The following is a 24,505-nucleotide window of genomic DNA, read 5'->3' as shown; positions in this document are numbered from 1 at the left end:
AAAAAAAAGAAAAAGAAAAATAGAGCTTGCCCTGAAACAGAGTAGAACTGAATTCATGTAGAGCTTGCCTGAAACAGAGCTGGATTCATGAAGAAAGGAAGAAAATCAGGACAAAACCTCAAAACCGAAGCCCAAACAAAAGCAATAGCAATGAAAATTGGGCAATGTCAAAGAAACAGGGAAAATTCCATGTTTAAATTGTGGAAGAGAAGCACAAAAACACACCACCTGAACAAAGCAAAGCTATGTGGCCTTGTGATAACGTACAAAAATCCTGGTGAAACATTAGAGGTATCCCAGTTACCTATTTAACAGTTTTATTCTTTGTTAATCAATAACTGAAGTAGTATTTACATTTTTTGAGCTTGTTGGAACATACAGTCAAGGATGACTGACTACAGCAAATTACTACCAGGCTTATAAGCATTTAGTCATTAACTCAGAAGAAGTGAAAGTCTCATTACTTTATACATACATGCATGAACTAAATTGAGAAATGACTTTGGCTGAGTTGAGGGGTGTGCTTTAATTGAGAGAGTTTCTGCGTGGGATCTCTTAAAAAGCAGCACAAAGTTTTATTCTAATCTGAAGTAGCTGCCTGCTGAGAGCTAATAATTTCATCTCTGTAAACTGAATATACCTGAGGGAAAATTAAGTCTTACAGTGCATCGTTATTGCTTCATCACAGAATACAAAAGGTTTCTTTATGGGTAGAATACTAAAACTGAGTGTTTCTAAATAGGTGAAATATAATAAGGAAAAGCCTTGGGTCAAATATTGTAAAACTAGCTATCAGACACTGAATCTGTTCACTTGCTCCACGGGAAACAAAATTAGCATTCAAAAGTGGAGAAACTGCAATATAGGTGGCACCACCTACTGGTACCTGTATTTACATAACCGAAGTTCTAGGACAGAAACCTACTCAGCTGTGGATCTCACAGACTGCACATTAGTTATATATTTAAGAAGTTTTCTAGTTTAGGTTGTTGTTTTTTTTTCTTTTTTTAAAGAATTTCAAATGTCGATTTACATACAAAACAAAGACTTTGTTCAATTAAAGCCTTAAATGCAAAATTGTATTAGAAAGTGAAGTGGACATTTTGGACATTCATTATCTGAGTTCCTATTTAAGAGACAGCTTAAAGCACCAAGCAACAGTGCAAGAAAGAACTGCTTGAAAGCACAAACATAATCCAGATAAATGAGATGTATTCATAGGTCTTGCACAGGTAAGAACTGCCACCTGCACTACTCAACGGAAAGAACATGATGCCGTGGAATTTTCATACCACAACCCTTATTTGAGCATTTAGCTAAATAGTTTAGAACTTGAAACCTTAAAAGATATTTTAAACTTCATATTGAATTTAAGAAATAAAAACAAAAAAACCCAGCAAGATTGCAGAGCGCAAAACTGTGTGTGTTTCTGTCCAGGAAACTAATTCAGATAGACAGCAAAGAATTGCACATAAATGTCCTAAAACTGCAAACAATATTGGTCAAGTCATTGTACTGTCACTCTAGTACAAACCATACAGTCCTGAATTAAAAGGCTCATTCTTAGTTTTAAATCAATCCTTCCCTGAAGATCTGAAAGCCACTTTTATACTAGCACTGGAAAAAAAAAAAAATCTCTAAGAAAGGCTTTCTGTTCTGTTGGTTTGCAGGTTCAAATTGAAGCTGGAAGTTTAAATGTGATGAATTTGTAAGTATTCAACAAAGCAAATTAATGATGTTGTATTCTGACCCCAATCAACTGACAGTTGAGGAACAGCTGCCTTCCTTTCTCTGACAAATTAAGTTTGTACTTGTCCCAATCTACACAAGCCAAGAGAAATCAAGAAAGCTCCCTAGCAGCACTATGTAATAATTTTGGCCTTAAAGAGTTTTCGCTACTCCTCAACCACTTCCCCTTCAATGTTTTGTATGTTCTTGGTGCAATTGTTATGTCTGCATATTTCTTGAAACTGTGATCACTCCAAAGAACAAACAGATGTTATTGTGTTTTGAGATCCCTTATTGTGGCTGCAAACACAGCAGCCAGGTTGAGACTACATTATCTACTATGCTTGGAGACTAAACGCATTTAGAAAATACGCTGTTTTATCTCCATACTTTAAGGACACTGTTCCCTTTAACCTTCAAAAAATAAAAATAGAAATTGAGAACTTAACTATAACAAGCTTTCCTATACTGCTTCTCCAATGGTATTCTGAAGGGATGCTACAAGAACTCCTGGAATTAGTAAAAACTACTGTGCAACAACAGTAATGGCAAATAAAGAGATGGCAGTACAGCCCAGAGAAGGGATACACAAAACTGTATATAATATACACTAACAGAAATACTGTTAGTATAACATTGCTTCAAAGCTTTGTATGTATGTTTTTTGAAATCAATATGTAGCATTTTATAGCAACTTGCATGCTATGCAGACACACAAGAAATTCTCCCACAGGGATTGTAAATGGTGACTTCAAGGAAGAAAGCAAAACTGCTCCCTTAGCAAACGCAGTAACAAAGCTAACAAATATTAGCACAGACTGTCCTTTAAAACTGTCTGCATCAATGGGGCAGTTCAGCTGCTATTTTTTCACTGCAACTGTTTGTGGTTCCAAACAAAACACTCAGCCAACATCCTGTGGCTCATGTTTAGTAACCCAGAGATGGGCACTGCTAATGCAGGCAAAGAGAAAAGGGAGATATACACAATTGGGCTGATGGTCATACAACTGGAGGCTGATGTACTTAGACATGCAGAGGGTTTCAGAGCAGGCAGCACAAGAGAGCATTATAATACAAGAAATTAATATAGAACAAGCATTAAGATATTAATACTTAATATTTAAAAGTAATGTTTATAATTAAAGAACAACTGCAAGAAAATCAGGTGACTCAATTGTTTCAGTATCAGTTCCACATATTAAAGAGCTGCAATGTCAAGAAGGTAACAAGCCCTTGGAGCCAATCACACCAACTTTATTGGTCTATTGAGTTCCTACAGACAAATTAATCATATGTTTTTTCTTAAATAATTACTCTCAAAACAAACTATTGGATTACAGAGTGCCTACTGGTAAGATGATGAAGGAGCACTCTGGTTTTTGCCTCACAGTGTCAAAAAGGAATGGAATCAAAGCAGTGTGAAATATAACAGGAAATCCAAGATGATGATGAAACAGTTAGAGCTGGAAGCAGCATCAAAACAGCCGCTGAGGAAAATTAGGGCAAGGAGGAGCAAGAAAAGTGACTCCTCCATAAGAGTACTTACTTCAGTTGCATCTATTTAGGGTACAAGTTTACCATAAGCAAAAGAAACACTATTCTAATGAATTTATCAATTCTATCTCCACGCTTGCAAACATTTCTGTAAGGAAGGCTCTTCTAGCAAGTGCAGATGTCTATCTAACAGAAAGCCAACAAAAAAAAGGTAGGAAAATTCTACAGGAATGAATTATAGAGTGAAGAACTCACACAAACTCCTGTTTGTTTTCCTTAAGCAAACTCCAAAGTATCTCTGAAGAAGATAAAAGGCTGTAATTGCCAGGTATTAAAGAAGAAGTAGTGTCATAAGAAATATTCCTTTCTTGTGCTCTAATTATTGATAGATTCCCATATAAAATCGTACAAGTTCTCCTGAATTAAATACATCCTTTTTTTTGCACTAAGAGGTAGGGTTTTACTGTTACCTTCATAGTTAAATAAAGAAAGTTATGAGGAGACCTACCATAAATTCACAAGCTCCGAACAAGATGATCTAATAAAATTCTGCAATACTACGGCAAAGTATTTTGTTCAATCATTTTATATTAAATACCATTTCATTTTAAACGTTTGTTTTGTTCTCTAGATAACAATCACTCCAGAAGTGCACATCAGGAGTAAATACAGCCAACAAACATGACTTGGAATGTGCACCTGATTTCAGTAATTTAAACAGTTTAAAAAAAAAAGAACAAGAAACAGATGTTAAATAACAAAAGGGTCAATTCAAATTTCCCCCTTCTTCTTACCTTTGCCTAGGAACTATGAAAAGTGCTCGTACTAGTTTTCTTCTGTTGGCTTTTGTATTCATATTCATGCAAAAATCCATGGCTGCCTATAAACAGAAAAGTCAATATAATACTTCACCTTAAAATGGTGGGGTTATCTCTTTTTAAAAATACATTGTTTGCAATGTATTTTAAAAATGTAGCATTCTTTCCGTGAGTACCATTTACAGAGCCATGCTTGTTACGTAGAACTGCTTTAAAAACTCAATTTTTGTCTAGAATAGACCCTGACCAACATACAGTTGCAGGAACACAAACTGATTCTTCAGACCAGTAGAATAAAGAAAGTAGCTTTAGGAAGACAGATGAGGAGTAACTTGTCAGGGTGCAACAGAAGAAAAAAAAAAAAGACAACCAAAAAAATCTCAAAAAAAAAAACCAAACAAGACAGATCTACTCCTTTTAAAACAAACTATAGTCTAAGAGAATGGGTAGAGAAAACATGAAAGGATGAGAGGAGTATCAGCTCACATGTTATCTGGGCAACAGTTTACTATGTGGGAAAGAAAAATATATTTCCTCAAAGTTAAAAACAAATTCAGCTACTGACAGACTCCAAAGCTTCAGTTTCTATTACTAATCAATCTGAGGTAGCATTATGTATTTTTAAGAGTTGGAAAAAAAACAAAAAAAAGAACTATGACAATACCTTGTCTATGAGGTCTCTGTTCACACAGTTTGGAAGCTGCTGAAGAAAAGCATCAACTATAAGTTTTAAATGAGATCCAGTACTGGCTTCTTCATCCTCTTGTTCTAACAGAGTGAAATAAACAAGCAGCACACATCTTTAAGCTACAAAATACAATGATTTACCATCACATTCCCCAAACACAGCACATTTGTAATGGTTAAATGTTGAATATTTATCTACAGATTCAAAAAAAGAAAAAAAGAGAAACATGAAAACAAATTAATTTTTAATACTAAAAGAAAATCCATTGATTGTCTATACCAGCAACAGTCTAAAGTATCACCTTTAAAACTTATCTTCCTATTAATGAATTAATAATAAAATCAAGAGGTCCTGTCTCCTGATTTATACTGTTGGAAGCAACAACAAATGCATATTCCTGGAATGCTGTGGTGAACTGTTTAGGCAATAAAACAAGGACCACAAAAAGGCCCAAACATGGGGGAAAACAGTACAGCAAAAATACTGCAATTGCAGATTCTACTCTTTACGTTTGCTCTATGTGAGAAGTAGAATTTTTTTTTTGCACAAGAATGTCCAAAAGGTGGCAAAAAACTGAAGCTGGCCAATGTTAATCCTTCACCTGTACAGAAATTGAAGAGTAAAGAACCACTGTGAAAAGGATGAAGGTTTGAGCACACAGCAATTGCATGGCAAGTAGCAACTTGTTTTCTCAAGCAAACCTCTGTGTATTTTGCAACACAGCAAGCAGAGACAATGACCTATATCTGCTGGCTGTCTGTAACATGACTGAAATAAAGGAGACTACCACTGAAATTCAGATTTTTTTGGCATCAGCAGTGAAGATTTCAAACCAATATCCCTACAGCTATACCTTAACTGCAAAACAAGTGGTATGAAGAGGAAAAAAAAAAAGTTAAAATCCAGATATCCAGAATTAACTAGAGTCCTAGAGAAGAGTCTAACTTGTTTGTCAGCACATGAGCCAAAACAATAAGTTGAAACAAACGTTTGGAAGAACACTTCCTTGGCCAAAGCAGTGCAAAAGAAAACTGCTTTCTAAAAAAGGGAATATGGTGAATTTCTGTTTCTTTTCAGCTCAAGGACATTCAGAAATAATTAGGAGGTATCTGAAAGGAAAACACAGACAGGCAGACTTCAAAAAGCAAGAATATGGGTAGGTGAGAAAATCGCCCCTGAAAATCACTAAAAAGTACCCAATGCTTGCCAAAATTTCTTTGTCATTACAGTCTAAACATTGAGATAAGACTGAAGTTTCTTTTCAAGTTACTGAAAGAATTTTTGATTACTCTTCACTTATGTCATAGGACTTTTTTCTTTGTTTTGGGGATGTAAGGACAGAAGTCTAAACTTAGGTAAAGAAACTGTAGGAGGCGCTCCAAGAAACACTGCCAGCAACCCTGTCTCCACAATGCTAGGAATGGAAGCTGATGCCATTGTCTCTTCTCTTCCTCGGGCAATTAGAAATTGGAAGAACAAGACAGAAGGGTTCAATAAGAAAGAAGGAAAAAAGAAGTTCCAGATGCTCAGCCAAGAGGACCTTGAGGTTTTAAATACTTAATAAAACACTGACTCTCTTATTACTCGCATACTCAACTTCTACCAGCAATTTAGAAAAAACAAAATATTTTTCCGTCTAGATATGTACAGAATATTCTTTCCTGTCTCCTTCAAAAGCTCTTTTTATCTTCCCCTTCCTACTGCTGTTTGTTGCCTCATTTCTATTTTCTGTTCAAACTGACTCTGCTGTTGAAATAAAATAATAACTAAATCTTAACCAATTCAGTCATTTCTCAAGGCAATCTTTCAGAAGGCCCTTACAATCACATTCAATTTCCACACTCCCCAGCTATCTCCTTTCACTGGTCCTCTCTCCCATTGGAAGACTGCAAGTATTCTTATGCTTTATTTCTGCATTTCCTTCTCCTTGCAGTAAATACCCTAAGTGAAAAGGATCCTTCGTAATACCTGAAATATGTTTGTGACTTAAGACTGGAAAAATCAAGAATTTGAAGGTGGCAGGAAACGAAAAGGTTAGGACTTCTTTCTCTAAGGTAAAACAACTATGCTAACCATGCAATCAAAGCAAAAACAAAAAAAACTTCAGCTCTTGCTTCTCCCTTTGATCCTCTCGAGTTGCATTCTCACCTTCATGTTTCAAAATGCATTCATTCTTTTACAGAAATCACAGGAAATAGCAGTGTGTAACAATTGACATTAGGGTATTTTTAATACTTTATCTATGTGCAGATCAAATCACACAGCAAGATCATCGTAGAGACTGAGTAAAAACTTTTTTTTTTTTAAATACCTTTGCATTTAACCAAAATTTCATGGAATCCTGCAATTTTCAGGGACTAGAACTAACCAATTCTGATAAGACATTGCAGAATTACTAAAGTCCTTCCGCAGTGGCTGGTGCTAAGAAATCATCTATTTCAGTATCAACAGCTATTTGTTTTCCCCTCTCCCCACATACATACTTCCTGAGAAAGCCCTGGCTCCCTGATAATAAACAATTTATTTGTACAGAACTATAGCTCTAAGAGTGTCTGTATCTAAAAAGTCCATTCTGCCCGAAAGTTTTGTCTATTTTGTGTAGTATCATCCAGACAGTGTGAATTACTGAAATGTTTGCACAGTGCTACCCCTCTGAGAGACGAACGACTGTAACAGGTATGGTCTTAAGGAAGCAGTCACATTTAGCTGATACAAACCAATACAAATTGCTGGCCCTCCTTATGCAGAACACATAGAGATAATCAACACTCCTGTTGAATCAAGGCCTCATTAAAGAATGTATTTATAATGTAGACTCAAGTCATTCAATTCCACAAAACACTTTAATGAGTGTGCATGCATATATTATTTCTGCTCTTCTAATAGGAGCTTTATCAGCTTTCTAAACAGTGTAGTAAGTAACACTGTGGAGTGTTAACACTCATCTTCTACACATTCTTTCCATTGCTGGCTAACCTTATAAAAACGATGCTAGATATATATATGTTAACATCAGACTCGCCCTACTCCCAATATCTTTGATGGCTTTCATCCTGGCCATTCCTCTCTCAACATCTTTGTCTCCATTCACGCAGCTCCATTTCTCCCCATTTTCTCTTCTCTTTTAAAAACAACCTGAAAACTCACTTCTTTCAGCTTGTTTTCCGTCACTACTGTCAGCTCCGGTGCTATCTGCTCCCTCTCTCTTGCCTGAGCATATTGAAAATAAGAAAATTAAGATTCACTCAAAGTTAACATAACAGAGAAATAAAATATGTTACCTGAATTCCTGATTAATCATCCTCTTCAACTAACAATGTAAGTTTTCCTCTTACAAGTTGTATCTCAAATTTAACTGACTACGGACGCAAACTTTTAAGAAAGTGAAGAAACATGCATTGCAGTGCTGTGAAGGATGCTACACCAAGACAAACGTGCTTGGAAAACACACATTTTGAAGAAAAGCCTTGTTTCCCTTGTATTCAGACATAGAAAAAAAGACTGAGGAGATGCTCCAGTCACCGGAAAGAGATGCAGAAGTAGTACAAGACATGTATCCATTCATTGGTCTGTCTACCTTATCTACCCTATTTCCTTCCTTCATTTATTTTCCTTCTAATTTAGCTTATTCCTTCTGCTAATGAAACCCACACTCCCAGATTATCACAACTAATGCTATGTTTCCTCACCTTTAGACCACTTATTTAAGATGCAGCTATAACTCTTTTTATGATGGCACCCTCTTTTTATACTGGAAGTTCTATCTCAGCCAAGAATACTGTTATTTTTTGGTTTTTTTTTTTTGTTTTAAATAGTATTATAATACAATGATTTCATTCTCTACTGGCTTTCCACAAAACACTAATAATAACTCACTGCAAACAAAAATGCATGAAAATAATTCAGTAAGTATTAAAATTTAAAGCTATATTTTATGGCATAAGGACATCTAATCTCAAACCCAAGTGACTTTTATTCACAAGAAGGGCTGTTAAAAAAAAAAGACAAAAAAACCTACCAATTGACTCAATGAAAACATGCAAGTTTAAATTTTCAACAGTTGGTAGCACCAGGTGTATAGAACTAAGAGCATCAGAATTTCAGACAGACACACATACACACAATCACCGTTTCTTTGTATGTTTTAAGTGAAGTAGCACTAACATGCTGCTCACATCTCACGTTTCTTATCTGCCTATTCACTGAGTATTTTTGACCTATCTAGCAGGTTATGACCAATCTAGAATGAGTTGCTCTTTCTCCTTTTAATTCCAAGATACCATCTGTGTGTATCTACCTTTTAGACAGCAAGAACCAAGCTCCTTGCTGTTTTGTTTGAAATGTCTGACCAGGCATTAACAACCCACTGTCCTGGCAGTTTATCAGAACTTAAGATCTTAACCAGCTAAATGAGCTGATCATGTGACAAAACAAAATGGGAAGGAAAACTGATTCCAAAGAAGGTATGGCTTAGGGAGGAAAGGAAAAAAAAAAAAAAAAAAAGGAAATTTAATACAATTACTGAATAATCAATTTTACTTTACAAGAAAAAAGTAGCTGCTCTAGAGCTGTTCTTGTTCTTTTTTTTTTTTTCCCCTAACCTGTGAGGTTCCATAGACAAGTCAGGAAACAACAAAACTCCCAACCCCAGTTCTATTCTTTTACCTTGTTCATCAAGAAGCTTTTTGTAAGATCTTCTGCTTCATCTCCACAGTCCAATTCCAGTGGATCATCGTTAATATCCAGGTTCTCCAGCTCCAACTCCAAATCCTCACTCCCAGGAGCTGCTTCCTTATTATCTTTGGCATCTTTTGAATCTAATTAAGAGTTAATAGAAGTACTAAATCATAAAATACATGCAATCATTATTAGAATACGAAGACTTGCACTGCTCAACTTATGTCTCTCTAGCAATGCCCTTTTACCTTACTTCCTTTCAACAAGTCTCCCTAATTCTTGAGCCTACACTCTCACCTGCTAGGTCTCAGAGCTTTGACATCCTTCATACATCTTTATCCATACGCCTGGAAACTACAATTATTTAGCCAGACAGGGTTCTACTATGCATTGCCAGCAGTTTTTACTTCTTTCGTTAGCTCTGAACTATAGTTGGAAATGTCACTGGGTGATATGCAGACGTTCCAACACAATAAAAATGTTTAGAAAATCAGCAATTTAAGTCTGGAAATGTTTCAAACAGGTTGCCAAGCAAAACTGCATGCTGGAAGGGTCAGACACAATGACCCAAATGAATGAATACATCACAAACATTACTTAAAAACAGACATTTAAAGGTAGAAATTCTAACTTAACATTTGCACAACACGTTCTTTGTATGTCAACTGATAGCCGAGTAGACATAAAAAATTGAAGTATTTTATGCAGATCTACAAAAAGTAATAGAAAATGAAAGCAAAAGCTACAGCTAATGGAAGATACTTAAAAATGGATCTGCTACGCAGAAAATCTAATATGAATCATATTTCTCCTTGGGATAAAAATATATTATGAATTTCTAGATGAAAATTCAGAAAATAGCTAGCATTTTTCTTGGACAATAAAGCTGGTCCAACACAGAGCATTGTTAACTACAGCCTACAATCTTCTGCTATCCTCCTGAAGACCTCTTTCAGGTATCATATTTTTTTTTCCTTTGGTGATCTCTAGTTTTCTATGTAAATAACTGTAATAAAATACTTTTTTTTTTTTTAAACAAACATTGCAAACATCATATGAAAATCGCTGAGTTATGAAACAGGTAACCTATTTTGAATCAGACTAATACACTTGTGAATAGACCTCAAGGATTTTTTTTTTCCAGTTGCCTCCAAATTCCCTTTAGACAAAGTTTCCAATTTCCCCTGGGCAACCTGCTCCAATACTTAAGACCTCTCACAGGGAAACTTTAGAATTTAGAAATTAGAAAGAACGTTGTGAGCTTGGAAGTTGAAATTCCATTCTGACCCAACACTGATCTAGCACACATTTATCAGCAAACTACCAAGAGTCTTTGTTCACCTTCTAAATGCTGTAACAGTGGCCTTATTCAAACATGCATCCTCTGTCAAGTTTTGAGTCAGTGATGGCAAATGTCACTTTTAACCCATTATAACGAAGGCAGACCAACAACTGGCTGTGAACCCAGGGTCCCATCAGAAGTGAAGAATCATCTGTCCTTAATCTACTGGACTTCTATGATGAGATGGCCATAATTAACAATCTAGTGAAAACACAGAGTGAACACTACCACATCTCAAAGAAGGTAAACTACTAGGTTTCCCCACATAGAAGGTAGCATTAACTGACACTGTTCAGTCACCAATTATTTTCAATTTAGAATTCCATTAACGTTGAATTGCATTTACTTTTTTTTTTTTTCCCCCCCTCAAGTGCCACTCAGGTAATACCCATCCCCACATCCATGACACCCTAAAAACTCACCCAATATTATTCTCACCCTATAATATGTGTTTTGTTCTGATGACCACAAATTATTACAGGCTCGCTACTTGCATCAATTTTCCTTATCTGCCAGAAAAGATTTATTAAAAACAAACAAAAAGCAAATAAACAAAAAACTCATTATGTTTAAGCATTCTACCTCTTGATTCATCTTTGCTGGAATCCTTGCTCTGAGAACACTTTTCATTATCTTTAAACAAAATTGCTGGCACAAAAGCCTTCAAGTCAATGAGGTTCTCATAGAAGTTTCTAGCATCCTCATCTTCCCAGATACCCCCTTCCAGGTCGTATTCTCCAGGCTTTCCTGGTGTGAAAATATCAATGCCAGGTCCATGTTCTGCAGAAATGCAAAACCATAGTAAAGTTATTTATGCAAATTTCTCACCTTAATAAGGAAGAAGACATTTTCAAAAATTACAAAATATACATACTTTCAGAAATACATTAGGCTGCTCATCAGTGCCATCATTTTCTCATAAATGTAACACTGTATACTTTAAGTTAACTTGTAGTAATCTAATCTGAACATTAGATATTTCAATATGCAATCTTAAAGTTTTGAGTTTGGCATTCATAGAAAAACAGGCAATATCAGGGAAACAGTTAAAACAAGTAGAGGCAATAGACACACTATGTCCTGCATGACGAACTACACCCAATAGAATTTAAACAGAAGGTTACAAAGCATAATGAAAGCAAAGCTCTCATGAAATACAGCATTTTAAAGCCCAAGATCACTTCAGATGGAAGGTACACTCATACCAACGATAGCACTGAATCTAAATTCTGAAATAAGGCACTGAATAGCTTTGCAAATGAAATGCTGTACTTCTCAGGAGGTCAAGGAAGCACCTAGTGACTTACCTGGTAACAGTATGTTCCTATTCACAGCATCACAACAAAACAGATTTCAAATTCATTTTAAAACAATCCTGGTTTATAAAATATGTAGTTATTTAAATATTAAGAAGGCATTACATTAAATGGAACATTTTTGAATCTCCATTTATGCCAATATTACTGGAAATGATCTAAAGATAAATTACTTCAAATACTGTGACTACACAGCAAATATATTATTGTTACAGTTGCATGTTAGGTTTAATTACTTAAAAAGTAACAGTATTATTTATTCCTTGATATCTTTAAAGGGGGAGAGGGGGAATAAATAAGTGAATGGAAAGAACACATCAGTAAGAAGCGTTAGCCAGCTACCCCCACATCCAAACCAGCATCCTGTTTACTTGCTCTTTTAGATGATTGCCTACCCTCAGGTGTTGGTTTGTCCTGGGGAAGGTCAGGCATATTTTCATCCAGGATATCAGCTAGAGACTGAGAATTTGCCAACAGTTTCTGATAAGACATCGCAAATTCCTCATATTGCTTATGTCGATCTTCACTCAGCTCACCCTTGGAGTGAAGAATGCGCCTACAAAGATCAAAGACACAGTGAGACAACTTTCTTTCTTAAAACATATTCGAGCTATGCTGAATCACTACCAATTTCTCTAGCAAAGCTAATCTTCCCTCTGAGGGGATTGCACATACACAGGAAACATTTGGGCAATGCTCTCCAACACCATCCATCTCCCAAAAGCTATTCTGATTTAACAAGTTCAATATAACCAAATGTAGCATTGTCACAGATGCTCCACCTTCCAAAGAAAACAGTGGAAAAAAAAAATCCTTGTTTTCTTTTTTTCAAACACGATTATCCTGTAACAGTTTTGCACTAGGAACTCTTTTATTAAAGTGCAACATTCAGCTAACACAGAAGTTGGATAAAAGCTGCTGTACATCTGTAGCTGTACAATTCCTTGCTGTTCCAATGATTCATTGGAGGACCATTGCCAGGAGGCTCAAATACAGTAGTGCATTAAAACAAGCTGAGTTATTTCAAGGCTGTCAGTCCAAGCTGAGAGTAGTTACATCTGCTTTTTTCCCCCCCTTGTTCTTTCTTTGCTTTCATAAGAATTACTCAAACTAATTTTAAAACTGAGAACTGCTTTCAAAAGCAGCTTGTGCTTGTAAGAGTATAAGCACTGCTTGCAATCTTTTCTGCTTTTAAACTTACTTTTCTTACCAATCTAAATACAGTTAATACCCAACAATTCAATCAACTCAACACCTTGTACCAGCTTAAATCTGGTCACACTTCTTTTAAAACAGAGTAGACAGTGAAGTTCAAAACTGTTATTATTATTTTTTTTTCTTTAAAGAGCATTCCATGTAAGTATTAACTTTACACATGTCTGTCTCTCTCTGTTCCATGTGAGTAGTGCATAAAAATAAAATAAACAAAACCTCATAGCATCTGCCTGACAAAGACAGAGGAAATTTTTCACTCAGAGGGTGGTGACGCACTGGAACAGGTTGCCCAAGGAGGTTGTGGATGCCCCATCCCTGGAGGCATTCAAGGCCAGGCTGGATGTGGCTCTGGGCAGCCTGGTCTGGTGGTCGCCGACCCTACACATAGCAGGGAGTTTGAAACTAGATGATCATTGTGGTCCTTTTCAACCCAGGCCATTCTATGATTCTACGCTCCCTACAGAAACGTGCTATTCAGAATGGGTTGAGACCACAAAAATCTCACTTTGCTTTCTGAAAAGTGTATTAGATTGACATCGCTCTGCAAAATCATACACCAATTACCAGGGATGCAAGTTATGGATTTATTTCTCATTTTAGAAAGCAAGCTTTGCCTGTACTTGGAAAGGATTCCCTTCTGACTGCTCTGATTCACTTTAATTCCTGATTTTAAGAAATGAAGGTAACCTAAAGTTACTTATTACGTTGGAAAACATCAAAATCTGATGTTAATTTTATAGAATTTTATAAGGTAACATGCAACTTTTTTCCACAGCAACTTTGGTAACTATCAGCCAGTTACCAAATATTCATTTATTACTTAAAACAAGCAAAAACTACACTTCTGATTCTGGTAGAGTGTTACACAATTTCTGAAGTCTCATATCAAAAATAACTACTCTGAGCAGTGCCCCTACAGAAGCTAGAAATTCAGAGTGTCCCAGACTTTAAACAAGAAATCTTAAGAACCTTCAGTAGTTTGAACCAAAAGTACATAACGCTGCAATCTCTGCTACTGTTAAGCTTGCCACAGAAGACTGATAATTAAGTTATCATCAGGCTTTTCTTAAGCAGATAAATACAAAAATCAACCACGTTCTTGCCAACACACATCACTGTGTTATGGTCTAAAAGTTCTTTAACAGTCTGAGCAATATAAATTCAGGGATATCAATACTGGCATTTTTGTTTTACTTATAACTTGGGACTAAAAAGTCATCTTTTTACACAGGACATTCACAGGGCAAGAAAATTTCTTTTGCTCACATAGTTTAGATATTTTGATAGAGAGCAAAAGGCATTAATGCTAGCAAAAGCTCTATTTCTTGTCCCTCTTGCAAAGGCACACCTAAGTAACGTGCACTACCAAGCTTCAGTTTGTGTTAAATTCAAGCCAAAGTGTGCCAAATAATCTTTCAACAGCACAATTTGTTTTTACATGCAATCAACATTACAGCATAGGACACTTAATCTTACTTTAGAACTCTTCAGAACTTTGCAGAGTGCCACAAATCAAGCTCATCAGATCTTCTGATTAAGTTAAGCATGTTTTAAGAAGTTTAAAGGAGTTTCTTCCATGCTTAACCACTTCTGAGAACTCACACTAGAATCTGGCTATCCAATAAAAGAGCCTGCACAGGTTTTGCTACGGGCTTCCTATGCAGTCAGATGATCAAGTTCTACTGTCCTCAAAATAGTTTTCTACAGTTCTACTGTAGCTCAAAATAGTTTTCCTAATTACCCATCTGCAGACATCTTTGTGTGTGCAGAAACCTTGCTTCAACCAAACGCTGTGGCAAGTAATGAATTTGTTGAAGCATACAATAACATGTTAATTCATAATGAATTCATAATTAATTCAACCAGCTCAAGTTATCTCACAACAGCAGTCATTCTCCTGACACAGATGAATATGGGACACATTTACCTGCAATAATTATCACCAACTAAACATGCAACAGGGAATAGCTCAATTCCATTTTATTCCACTATTTCTGGAGTAATGGCTGAAATAAAAGCTGTTGAAACCCAATCAATTTTGTTGCTAACAAACCCACACAGGACTGCTTTTTTTTTTCCAATAAGATTATTGACTTTAAATATATATGTATTTATATATGTATTTAAGTATATATAAAAGTAAAACCATACATACAGTCTTTCGAATTGGAAGGGACCCTTAAGAGTCATCTAGTCCACAAACAAACCACAATCCTCTTTCAGAAATTCAGTTTGAGAATATTTCTCTCCTATTCAGACTTCTTACCAACCAAATCTCTGTTCTTTACCTTACAGCTTCACAAGTAAAATTCAGCAGAAAAATTTTTTCATGTCTCATTTCTGAAAAATTTACTTCCCAACTTCTATTAAGCAGCTAAAACCAACACTTAAAACTTCAGATAAATGCAATTATTTTCATCTGGTGATAAATGATACTTCACATTCTTCCACCAAAACAAAGCTTTGTACTTAAGCTCACAGGATAATTCAGATTGGAAGGTATGCAAAAAGGTCACTGTTTCAATCTCCTGCTCAATGCAAGACCAATGATGAGATCAGACTGTGTTGCTCACAGCTCTCTCCATCCAGTTTTTCTACTCAAATTCACAAAAAAAAAAAACCACTCAAGTACTTTCCCCTAACCTGAATCACTTCTGTTCTCTCATCTCATTTCTTCACATCTTCATTCCCTCAGAATTCTTTCACTTAAGTCCCATCACACAAACTTTATGATTGTTCATTGACACCACAGCCAAAACAACAGCGCCCCAAACCAAGTGTAACTGTGTAAGTACAGAAGTTTATACTGATTAAATTAAAGAATGGCAACAGCTAAGTCAATAACTTCCTTTAAAGCAATAAGTTAGCTGGAGAACTAATGCTAGCTCAAGAGTCAGTTTATGATCCCCGAAATACAACAGTGGATTGAGACCAGCTAGGACTGCAGCACAAAATCAGAATAGAGGGTCGAAGTTGAAAGCCTTGATTTGGGAATGGCAGATTTGGATGTGTTCCAAGCACACGTTTGGCTCTGCGCTAATGATCAGCATTTTGATTGAAACCTGTGGATACGCACAGTACCACATCACACATCACTCCTACCAGCCTGGAGTGCTTCCAAAAAGATATATAACTATTGCAATCATTTAAGACTCACAGCTGGCTTTAGATTCACCTTCAGAATGACAATTCAGGATGCTTTAAACAAAAAGCACATTTTGGTTGTTGTTTTTTTTTTTTGAAAAACTTAGAAAGGTAGAAATAAAATTATTCAGATCTTAAAAGGTAAATATATAAATTTTCAACATTAATACTTCACATATACATTAAAAAAGGATTTTAATCAAATTATCTATACCTTTAAGCTTATACAAAAATTGTAAACAATGAAGTTTAAAGGGTACTTTTTAATTCCAATCTTATTTTTCATCCATACTCACTACCATTGGCAACAATGGTACACTAAAAGAAATGTAAATGAGCCAAAAACATTGTGGCATATGCTCTGTTAGATAGGTGTGGGTGGAAAGGGAGAAATCAGATTAAGTCAACTGGAAAAGGCCAGTACCAGCTGGTAAATAAGCAAAACACTCGAGCTGCTATGGGAGCATCACCAAAATAACTGAGTTAAGAGAATTAAAGTTCCAAGTCAACCTGCACTGTCTTTAAAGATTCTTGAGGAATCTGGGTTTTTAGCTCTTTTTTTGTTTTGCTTTGTTTTTTGTTTTTGTTTGTTTTTAATTGATGTTCTTTTTTAAGTATTCAGTGAAAGCTAGGAACTTCTCATAGCTTGATTGGATTATTCAATATATTTTTAGGCATACCACAGAATACACATCTCCTACACAACTCTAACAAGACTCTTTTGGTGACAAATACTGCAACAGATCTACGCATTTCAAAACCAAACTACTGTTTCCTCCACAAACGAAAAGCAACATTTAAATGTCACCTGTTTTGTCTTTCAATATTTTGTAGCTCCCTGTGGTCCCTTTTCAGGTGTTTGGTCAAAGACGTAAAGTATTCCTTCAACAAATTCTGGAAGGGCTGTTGTTTCTCTGGGCTAATTATCTCACTAGGAGGAAAGCTCAAGTTAAACTTCTCTGCAACAGTTTTTACTTTCCTTGGTACCAAACCAGCAATGTCATCTCCACAGTGCCGACAAAAGCTGATCACCACAGAAACATGAGTGTGGGATTCTCGATCAGCGTTAATAATATTTTTAAGTTGCTCATAGATTAAAGACAAACCTTCCTTGTCAGTGAAAATCCCAACTATAGTCAATTCTGCAATGAAACGCAAATCAGTTCTTAGCTTTGTAATGTTGGGAGTCTTCTCTTCTTTCCTTGCTTCAAAATGCTTTTTCCAAGCCTGAAGCAACGAAGGGGCAAAATCAGCATAGCGCTGGTGAAAGAGAGAACACAAGTGCACAGCGCAGTTCACATCTGATATTTTCAGTTTGGCTTCCACAATAGAAGCTACTGCTTCTGCAATGTATTTGCTTAAATTCAGGCTATTAAAATCGTGGGACAAGGAGTCCCTTTGTTGCTCTGTAATGGTTTTTAGCTTCTTAACAAAAGCCGTGTTCTTCTTCAGACTGGAGTCTAATCTGCTGAAGAAGTTTTCCTCAGGGCGATTGTCTGGCGCATTCTGGTTTTTGCTGCGAAGCTCCTTCCTTGCCTGATGGCGCTCCCAAGCCTCCTGATGCAACTGGTGTGCTTCCTCTTTTTCTCTAGAGAAAGAAAAAGGAGTGATTATTGTTACAGCACCTTACTCCCACATTAACGGGTCAAAGAAAGTGAGTTTGAAATCCTCCAGTAGTGCTCAACAGTACTAAAAGACTTTTTTAGTATTTAACAAGTTAATCCTAGAACGCTAAAGCATCTGCTTGATAAACCACTGCTTGAATTTATTGCTCCAAAAAGCAAGTCCCATTTGTTACAACATTGAATTTCTCACGTTCTTCTATGCAGAACACCTTAATCCCACCAGACTTGCAAAATATAAACACGAAACTTCGTTTACTCCTGACTGAGACTAAGTTATTACAGAAAAGGACAGCAACCTTTTAAGAAGTTACTGTATTAGAGCTAAGGGAAATCTTCTATTCCCAAACTATTAAGGAAGTTTTGAAATAGCTGAATTACATCTGCCCCAGCTACAATTTGGCTATGACATTGTTCTCCATCTTCAGAAGTGACATACTTGATATACAGTAATGTCTAGAATCGTGACTTTACTGTCCTAAAGATGCTATCTTCAACACTGTAATACCCTTCAATATCATACTAAAAAAATATTCTCTTGGTAAGATCACATACTGAAGTGATGGGTTATGTTCTGTATGTTCCACATATCAATTGACTATGATCAGTGCAAAGCAATTACAGCCACTGCTCACAGTAGATTTGCTCCCTATACAGTCTGTGGACTCACAGACGATGTGCTTCCAATTTTACAACACTAACAATTCTCTATCTCAAAATAAATTGTGCTTCTTTGTTGTCAATCTGGGCTTCACACAATTATCACACAGAAAACACCACAAAAACCCCATCCTAAAGATTAAAGTAACAGAGGTTAAGAGATGAAAAGTCAAAATGATGTAAAAACTGGTATTCTCACTCAGGCACATGTAATTTGTAGCACTACACAAAACTTATTAACTCAAACAGTTCATCTTTTATAACTCTGCCCACAGTCCTCACAGCAGGACTACAGCATTTGGCACAACGAAAATATTTAAGTACAACTTACTTCAGCTGAGCAGCTGCTTCTTCTTGTTGACGTTTAACTTCCTCCTCTTGCTTCTTTTTCTCTTCCTCTTCATGTTTCTTTTTTTCTTCCTCTTCTTTCTTCTTTTGCTCTTCTTCTGCCTTCACTTTATCCTCTTCCTTTTTCTTCCTGTCTTTGTCGTCCTTTTTTCTTTTATCCTCATCCAGTTTTTTCTTTTTATCTTCAGGAACCTTTACAGTCTCTCTCTTTACCCCAACTTTGACGTCATCTTTTGGCTTCTCCCTGGTGCTCACCGGTCGCCTTTCAACAAATTCTTTTTCTTTATTATTCAGCAGAGATTCTTTTTCATCCATATTTGCTGACTTTTTGCGCTCAGCTGGCATTGTCTTACCCAGGCAAGTCTGCAGAATCACAGGAAAATAAATAGTTAACCTGCATTTGACATATTAAAGTCATTTTCACAGCCCACCCATGCTCAACTCTTAACAGATCAGAACAGAGATTTGATATACATTTGTCAGAACTAAGGAACAGATCTAATGACAGATAAAAAGTAATCTTTTCATTACAGCATTCCAAGTCATAAAGCCAAGCTCATGATAAAATAATTTGGATAATTTCCACATTTAAGTTACTATAGTGATATTCTGAACAAATTGTGAAATTGTTCTCAGCAGAAATTGTGAAGTAAAAGCATTTGAAATTTTTGCAATCTGACAAATGTGTAATTTTAGTTCATAAACAGAAATTCATCTGAAAAAAATATCCAAGACTGATGCAAGTGAATTACTGCAACTTAAAACTAAAATATTTGATTCATCAGCATACACCTCTATCCTACTGAGATTACTACATGTCATCTAAGAACACTCCCTCTTCTAATACAGGATCACAGGACAACACAGTTTTGACCTGAAAAGGTCCAATGTCCTGCTCAAAGCAGGATGAGTTCTGAGGTCAGACAAGACTGCTCTGGGTTTTCCCAGTGCAGTCCTAGAAACCACCAGGGAAGGAGACTGCACAGCCCTCCTTGACAACCTGCTCCAATGCTCTACTGCCCTCATGGTGAAAAGCATCATCTCATTCCCAACCCTACCAAGATGTCCCCAATCACGGAGAGCATTCTTCCACACAGCACAAGTAGCAGCTGGAAGAATGCTGTGCTGAATAAGGTGCATGCATGAGCCTCCCTGCCAGCAGAACAAACTTAAAAAACAGAAAGGCTGTAATTAGTGAGAATTATCAAAGGCTCCAAACCATGACTCTACCCAACTGACTTTTTTTTCCCCTCCCATATGACTTGTAAGAGCTTCATCATCTTTAGGGTTTTAAGCCCTTTATGCCTTAGTTCCATTCGGTGAAGGGATCCAAAAGACAACATATATTCAACAAGAAAGGACAGACTCACAGAATAGTTATGACTTGAAAGACTTTGGATGTCACCTATTTCAAGTTCTTGCTGAAAAGGGGCAAGATTAGGAACTCGCCCCATAAAGTTTTGAGTATCACCAAGGATGGAGATATGTCCTGTGTCCTTGTTCCAGCAACTGAATATTCAGTATTGAAAAAAAACTTCTCATATCATCCTTGAATTCAGTACACCCCAACTTGTGCCCATTTGTTCTCATTCCTATCCATGTACAGCTCCAAGGAGAACTTGGCTCCACCTTCTCTGTACTGTCCCACTAGGTAGCTGCAGACAGTAATAAGACCTCCCCTTCTCTTCTTACAGATGAAGAGACTGTTCTCTTTGCCTTCAAACATTGCATGCTACAGCCTCCTAACGATCCTGGTAGTTCTCATGGAGAATTGCTCCAGTACAGCAATGACTTTCTTGGAATAGAGAACCCACTACTGGAGCTGGCACCCAGATGTGATCTTGCAAGTACCAGATACAGAGGAAAAAAACTTTGAAGCTGCTGGCTTGTTACTACAGTCCAGAACACTGCTGGTCTTACTACAAGGGTATTCTGCTGACTTGCATCTAGTATCAGATAGGGCCAGACAGCGCTGAAACAGTCAAAAGAAACAGGTAAGCCTTATTTACCTCACAGTAAATTCATAACTTACAAAAAAAAAAGTATTTTATATCAATCATAAGTTATATCTCACTCTCCTTCATGCCGTTTATTTCAGTGCACTGATAAATTGTGAACCTTTAAACTCTAGATCCAAGAGCACTGCAAGGCTTGTAACAAAATACCTGCATGTTAGAAGAACCTGAGCCCTAGCTCTGCAAATATTTATTCATCATTTTTTACTTGCATATGCTTAAAAGCAAATATAGGTAGAAGTGATGGACCACACTGCATGTGGGATCTCCTGAAGAAGCATCACTTATTAGTAGTGCCTGTTTGATTCCCAGTCAACTCTTCTTGCCTTTCTATGTTTCAATTAGACCAGATGATGAAAATAAGCTGGATTCACATCTTCTGTGCATCTACTCAACAAATCGGGATAACGAGGCACATCTCAGGCCAGCTAGGAGTGCTTTCAATATTCTTTTCAACTATTTTGAAAGATCGTTATAACCAAGACATCACACTAAAGAAAGCTAATTTCTTACTAAGTAGTCCGCATTCCCTGCTACCACAGTGAACCACAACACAAGAGATCCATATATTGGCAATCTCATGTGGAACACCTGCATTTTTTCAGATGTTTGCAAGTGTCTTACGAAGAGAAGATCTAGCTGCAAAATTTGACAGTGTTCACACACAGGCAGTGACATGTTAGTGGTAAAGAACCTATTGGAGCCTCTTTGAAGGCAGCTGGCAACAGCACCAGCAAAGAGACATTTCTGATGCTGTTCTGTGGAAACGAGACCAATCAAATGAGCACAGCTTACACAACTGCTAGCAAATCTGGCTCCCTAATGTATGTCCACAACTAAAAGGTTTCACAGCTCAGCAACCCTGAACTACTTGGATTTCAAAAATCTGACAGACATCAACTTAAAACACCATTATTATGAAATCAATACTTAATGACCAAAAAAAAAAAAGCAAAGAACTAAGCAGCACTCAGAACTCCTTCAAGTTATGGGTCAGAACTAATTCCCCATCTCCTTACACCACTTAAATGGGTCCTGTTCCTTACAGACTCATCTGAGAGATGGGAGTCCTGCACTCATTTCACATTCAGCAGTGTTAAGTCCATTAATCTTTTTGCACTGTGAATCCATACCGTTAGTTCCAATAGTTCCAGACAGCAGTTTAGCTACCTTTATCACCACTGAAAAAAAAGTGGGAGGAAGGGAGGTTTTCAGTACTTAAACACTGCTGTAACATACTACAAGCCAGATTACATCTGGTGCCACACTGCATGAAGACTTTCCAGTAATTATATTAAAACATTTTCCCACCAGGAAAGTTACTCAAAACAAAGAAAGATGTATCCAGTTTGCTTGTATAAAAGCAAGACAAAAACATGTGATAAAAGGGATGGAGCACTATGAACTCACAAGGGAACATTATCTACTTCCCACACCCTTGTAAAACCAGTGACAAACAATTAGTTTATAATGGATTTCTGACCTATCCCACAGGAGATACAACAATGCTCACTATCTACCATATTTAGCCCTTCCAATTGTACTGGCAGCTCATTTATGCCTACCACCAATTTATTAAAGTAGGCAGCTTAGCATGGTGGCTTCCAGCTCTATGCAGACTGATTCACTGGTCAGCTTGCACGGTCAGCCAACAACACAAGCAGAACAGAAGTGCCCACAGAGCACATGCTATGTAGCATTCTCTCCTGAGAAAGTTAGTTTCAGTCTTTTTTCCCCTCAGCTACTGGTTATTATAAGATCTGTAGACAGTCCATAACTTCAAAACATCTAAATTGGATGAAACTGGTTCACTAATAATGGGAAATGAAGAAAAATGGTAACAGGCAGAGGGCCTGCCTTGGTCTCATTCCTATATGAAGTTAGACTGCAAGGTAGGGTCCAGGTAAACAGAATGGTAAGGAAACATTAAGATTAACGTTAACAGAACATCTATTTTTTATCTAATGCTTACGTGAATGCACTAGTGGAAAGGCAGGATAATGACAAGAGCTTCATAAGCTGACAGAAGGAATTAGTGCTCATTGCTGGCAATTAGAAAGGACAAGACACACAGAAGACAACGGGTGCATAAGCTCTTGGTCTTTCAGCAATACATTTCCAGAACAATATTTGAGTTCTCTGAAACCCTTCTTAGTTCCAACACTTAAAGGTGCTGCTTTCCCCAGAGAAAAAAAACCACTGAACTCTCTCACTACTTGAACCACCTTAATTCATCTTAATTTTCACTTTTAAAATTGTAGCTGAATTAGGTTTTTTTTTTTTCATACTAACTTCAGTATTTGAGACATTTATGGAATGGGGTTCACAATACTCCAGGCTCAGAAACTTTATTTAAAAAAAAAAAGTCCTTGAAATACAGAGGTGACATCTACAATGATGCATCTATGTAAATACTTAATCTGAAGGAAATAAAAGATTCATAGAAGTTATTCAGCACCATTAACCTAGCCACTATTCAGAATAGAAGGATAAACATCACCAGCTGGGCCTGATACACTAAATACTCACAAACTAATAAAAATCTGTTGTTACAGACTGCAGTACCAGAATCTCAATCCTTACAAACACAGCTTTGGCTGGGGGGAGGTGGGGAGAACACACAGACATACAACTTTACTAATTAAGAACAGTGATTTACTTCACATATTTTTTGTATTGGTACTGCAATTTCAATTGATCACATCAGCATTCCTTTATGCAGGTGCTTTGTTAGGTAAGGGAAATAAAGAACAAAGACAGGAAGTCCCACTTCTGACACTTCGGAAAACCTCAAAGAGCAAAAGACAAACTTCTTCAGAAAGCACATCACCAAAAAAAGAAATAGGGGAACGTGAATTGCAATTTAAGTTTCTCTTAACTTTAAGTTAGGGACATATGAAAACATGATGGTTGGTCAGAGAAAAATCAGCCTAGGCACCACAAGTTTCTGACAAACGAGATACGGAACTCTACAGGAAATCAGAGTCACAGAACGGCGGAGTGGGGGGGAGAAGGGAGAAAGGGGAGCGATACGACAGGACTGCTGAGCCAGGCGGGCAGTTTTACTTTCGATTCCACGCCTCAGAGCTGTCAGAGCCGCAGGAACACCACTTCCTCCGAGGCCCGAAGGTAGAGATAAGGCACCAAGCACTTCCCAGCTAAAACCCTCCCCTCCCTCCGGGCCGCTCCTAGCCGCGCACACGGGCCCTCCAGCCGCCTTCCCACAAGCCTGAAGGAACCGCCGCCCCGCTGCACAGCTCCCGCACCCAGCCCTTCCTCCTCACCCTAACCCTGGGCCTCCACAGGCCTCTCCCTCAGCCTCCTCGCGGCTCCCGCGCCCTCCGGCCCCGTTCCCTCCCTCCTCACGTAAAGCGGCACCGCTCCACCCTCCGGGCCTCCCGCCGCCCCGCCCGAGGCCCGCTACCTGCGCCCGGTGCA

The 24,505-nt window shown here is 37.2% G+C and overlaps 1 protein-coding gene across 1 annotated transcript in view; it reads right to left on the bottom strand.

The window, feature by feature from the left end:
• The window catches only part of UPF2 (UPF2 regulator of nonsense mediated mRNA decay), a 48,705-nt gene extending 24,206 nt beyond the window's left edge, over positions 1-24,499 (bottom strand). The window contains 9 exon segments of the mRNA XM_010718894.2: positions 4,017-4,102; positions 4,705-4,808; positions 9,394-9,417; positions 9,420-9,545; positions 11,330-11,527; positions 12,459-12,619; positions 17,231-18,010; positions 19,036-19,415; positions 24,492-24,499. Coding sequence (XP_010717196.1) covers positions 4,017-4,102; positions 4,705-4,808; positions 9,394-9,417; positions 9,420-9,545; positions 11,330-11,527; positions 12,459-12,619; positions 17,231-18,010; positions 19,036-19,397 — 1,841 coding nt within the window. The 5' untranslated portion in view covers positions 19,398-19,415; positions 24,492-24,499.
• Positions 24,500-24,505: the final 6 nt, after the last annotated feature.

The sequence above is a fragment of the Meleagris gallopavo genome, chromosome 1 (genome assembly GCF_000146605.3).
Source record: "Meleagris gallopavo isolate NT-WF06-2002-E0010 breed Aviagen turkey brand Nicholas breeding stock chromosome 1, Turkey_5.1, whole genome shotgun sequence".
In the NCBI taxonomy this organism is placed as follows: Eukaryota; Metazoa; Chordata; class Aves; order Galliformes; family Phasianidae; genus Meleagris; species Meleagris gallopavo.
This window is presented reverse-complemented; position numbering and strand designations above follow the sequence as displayed.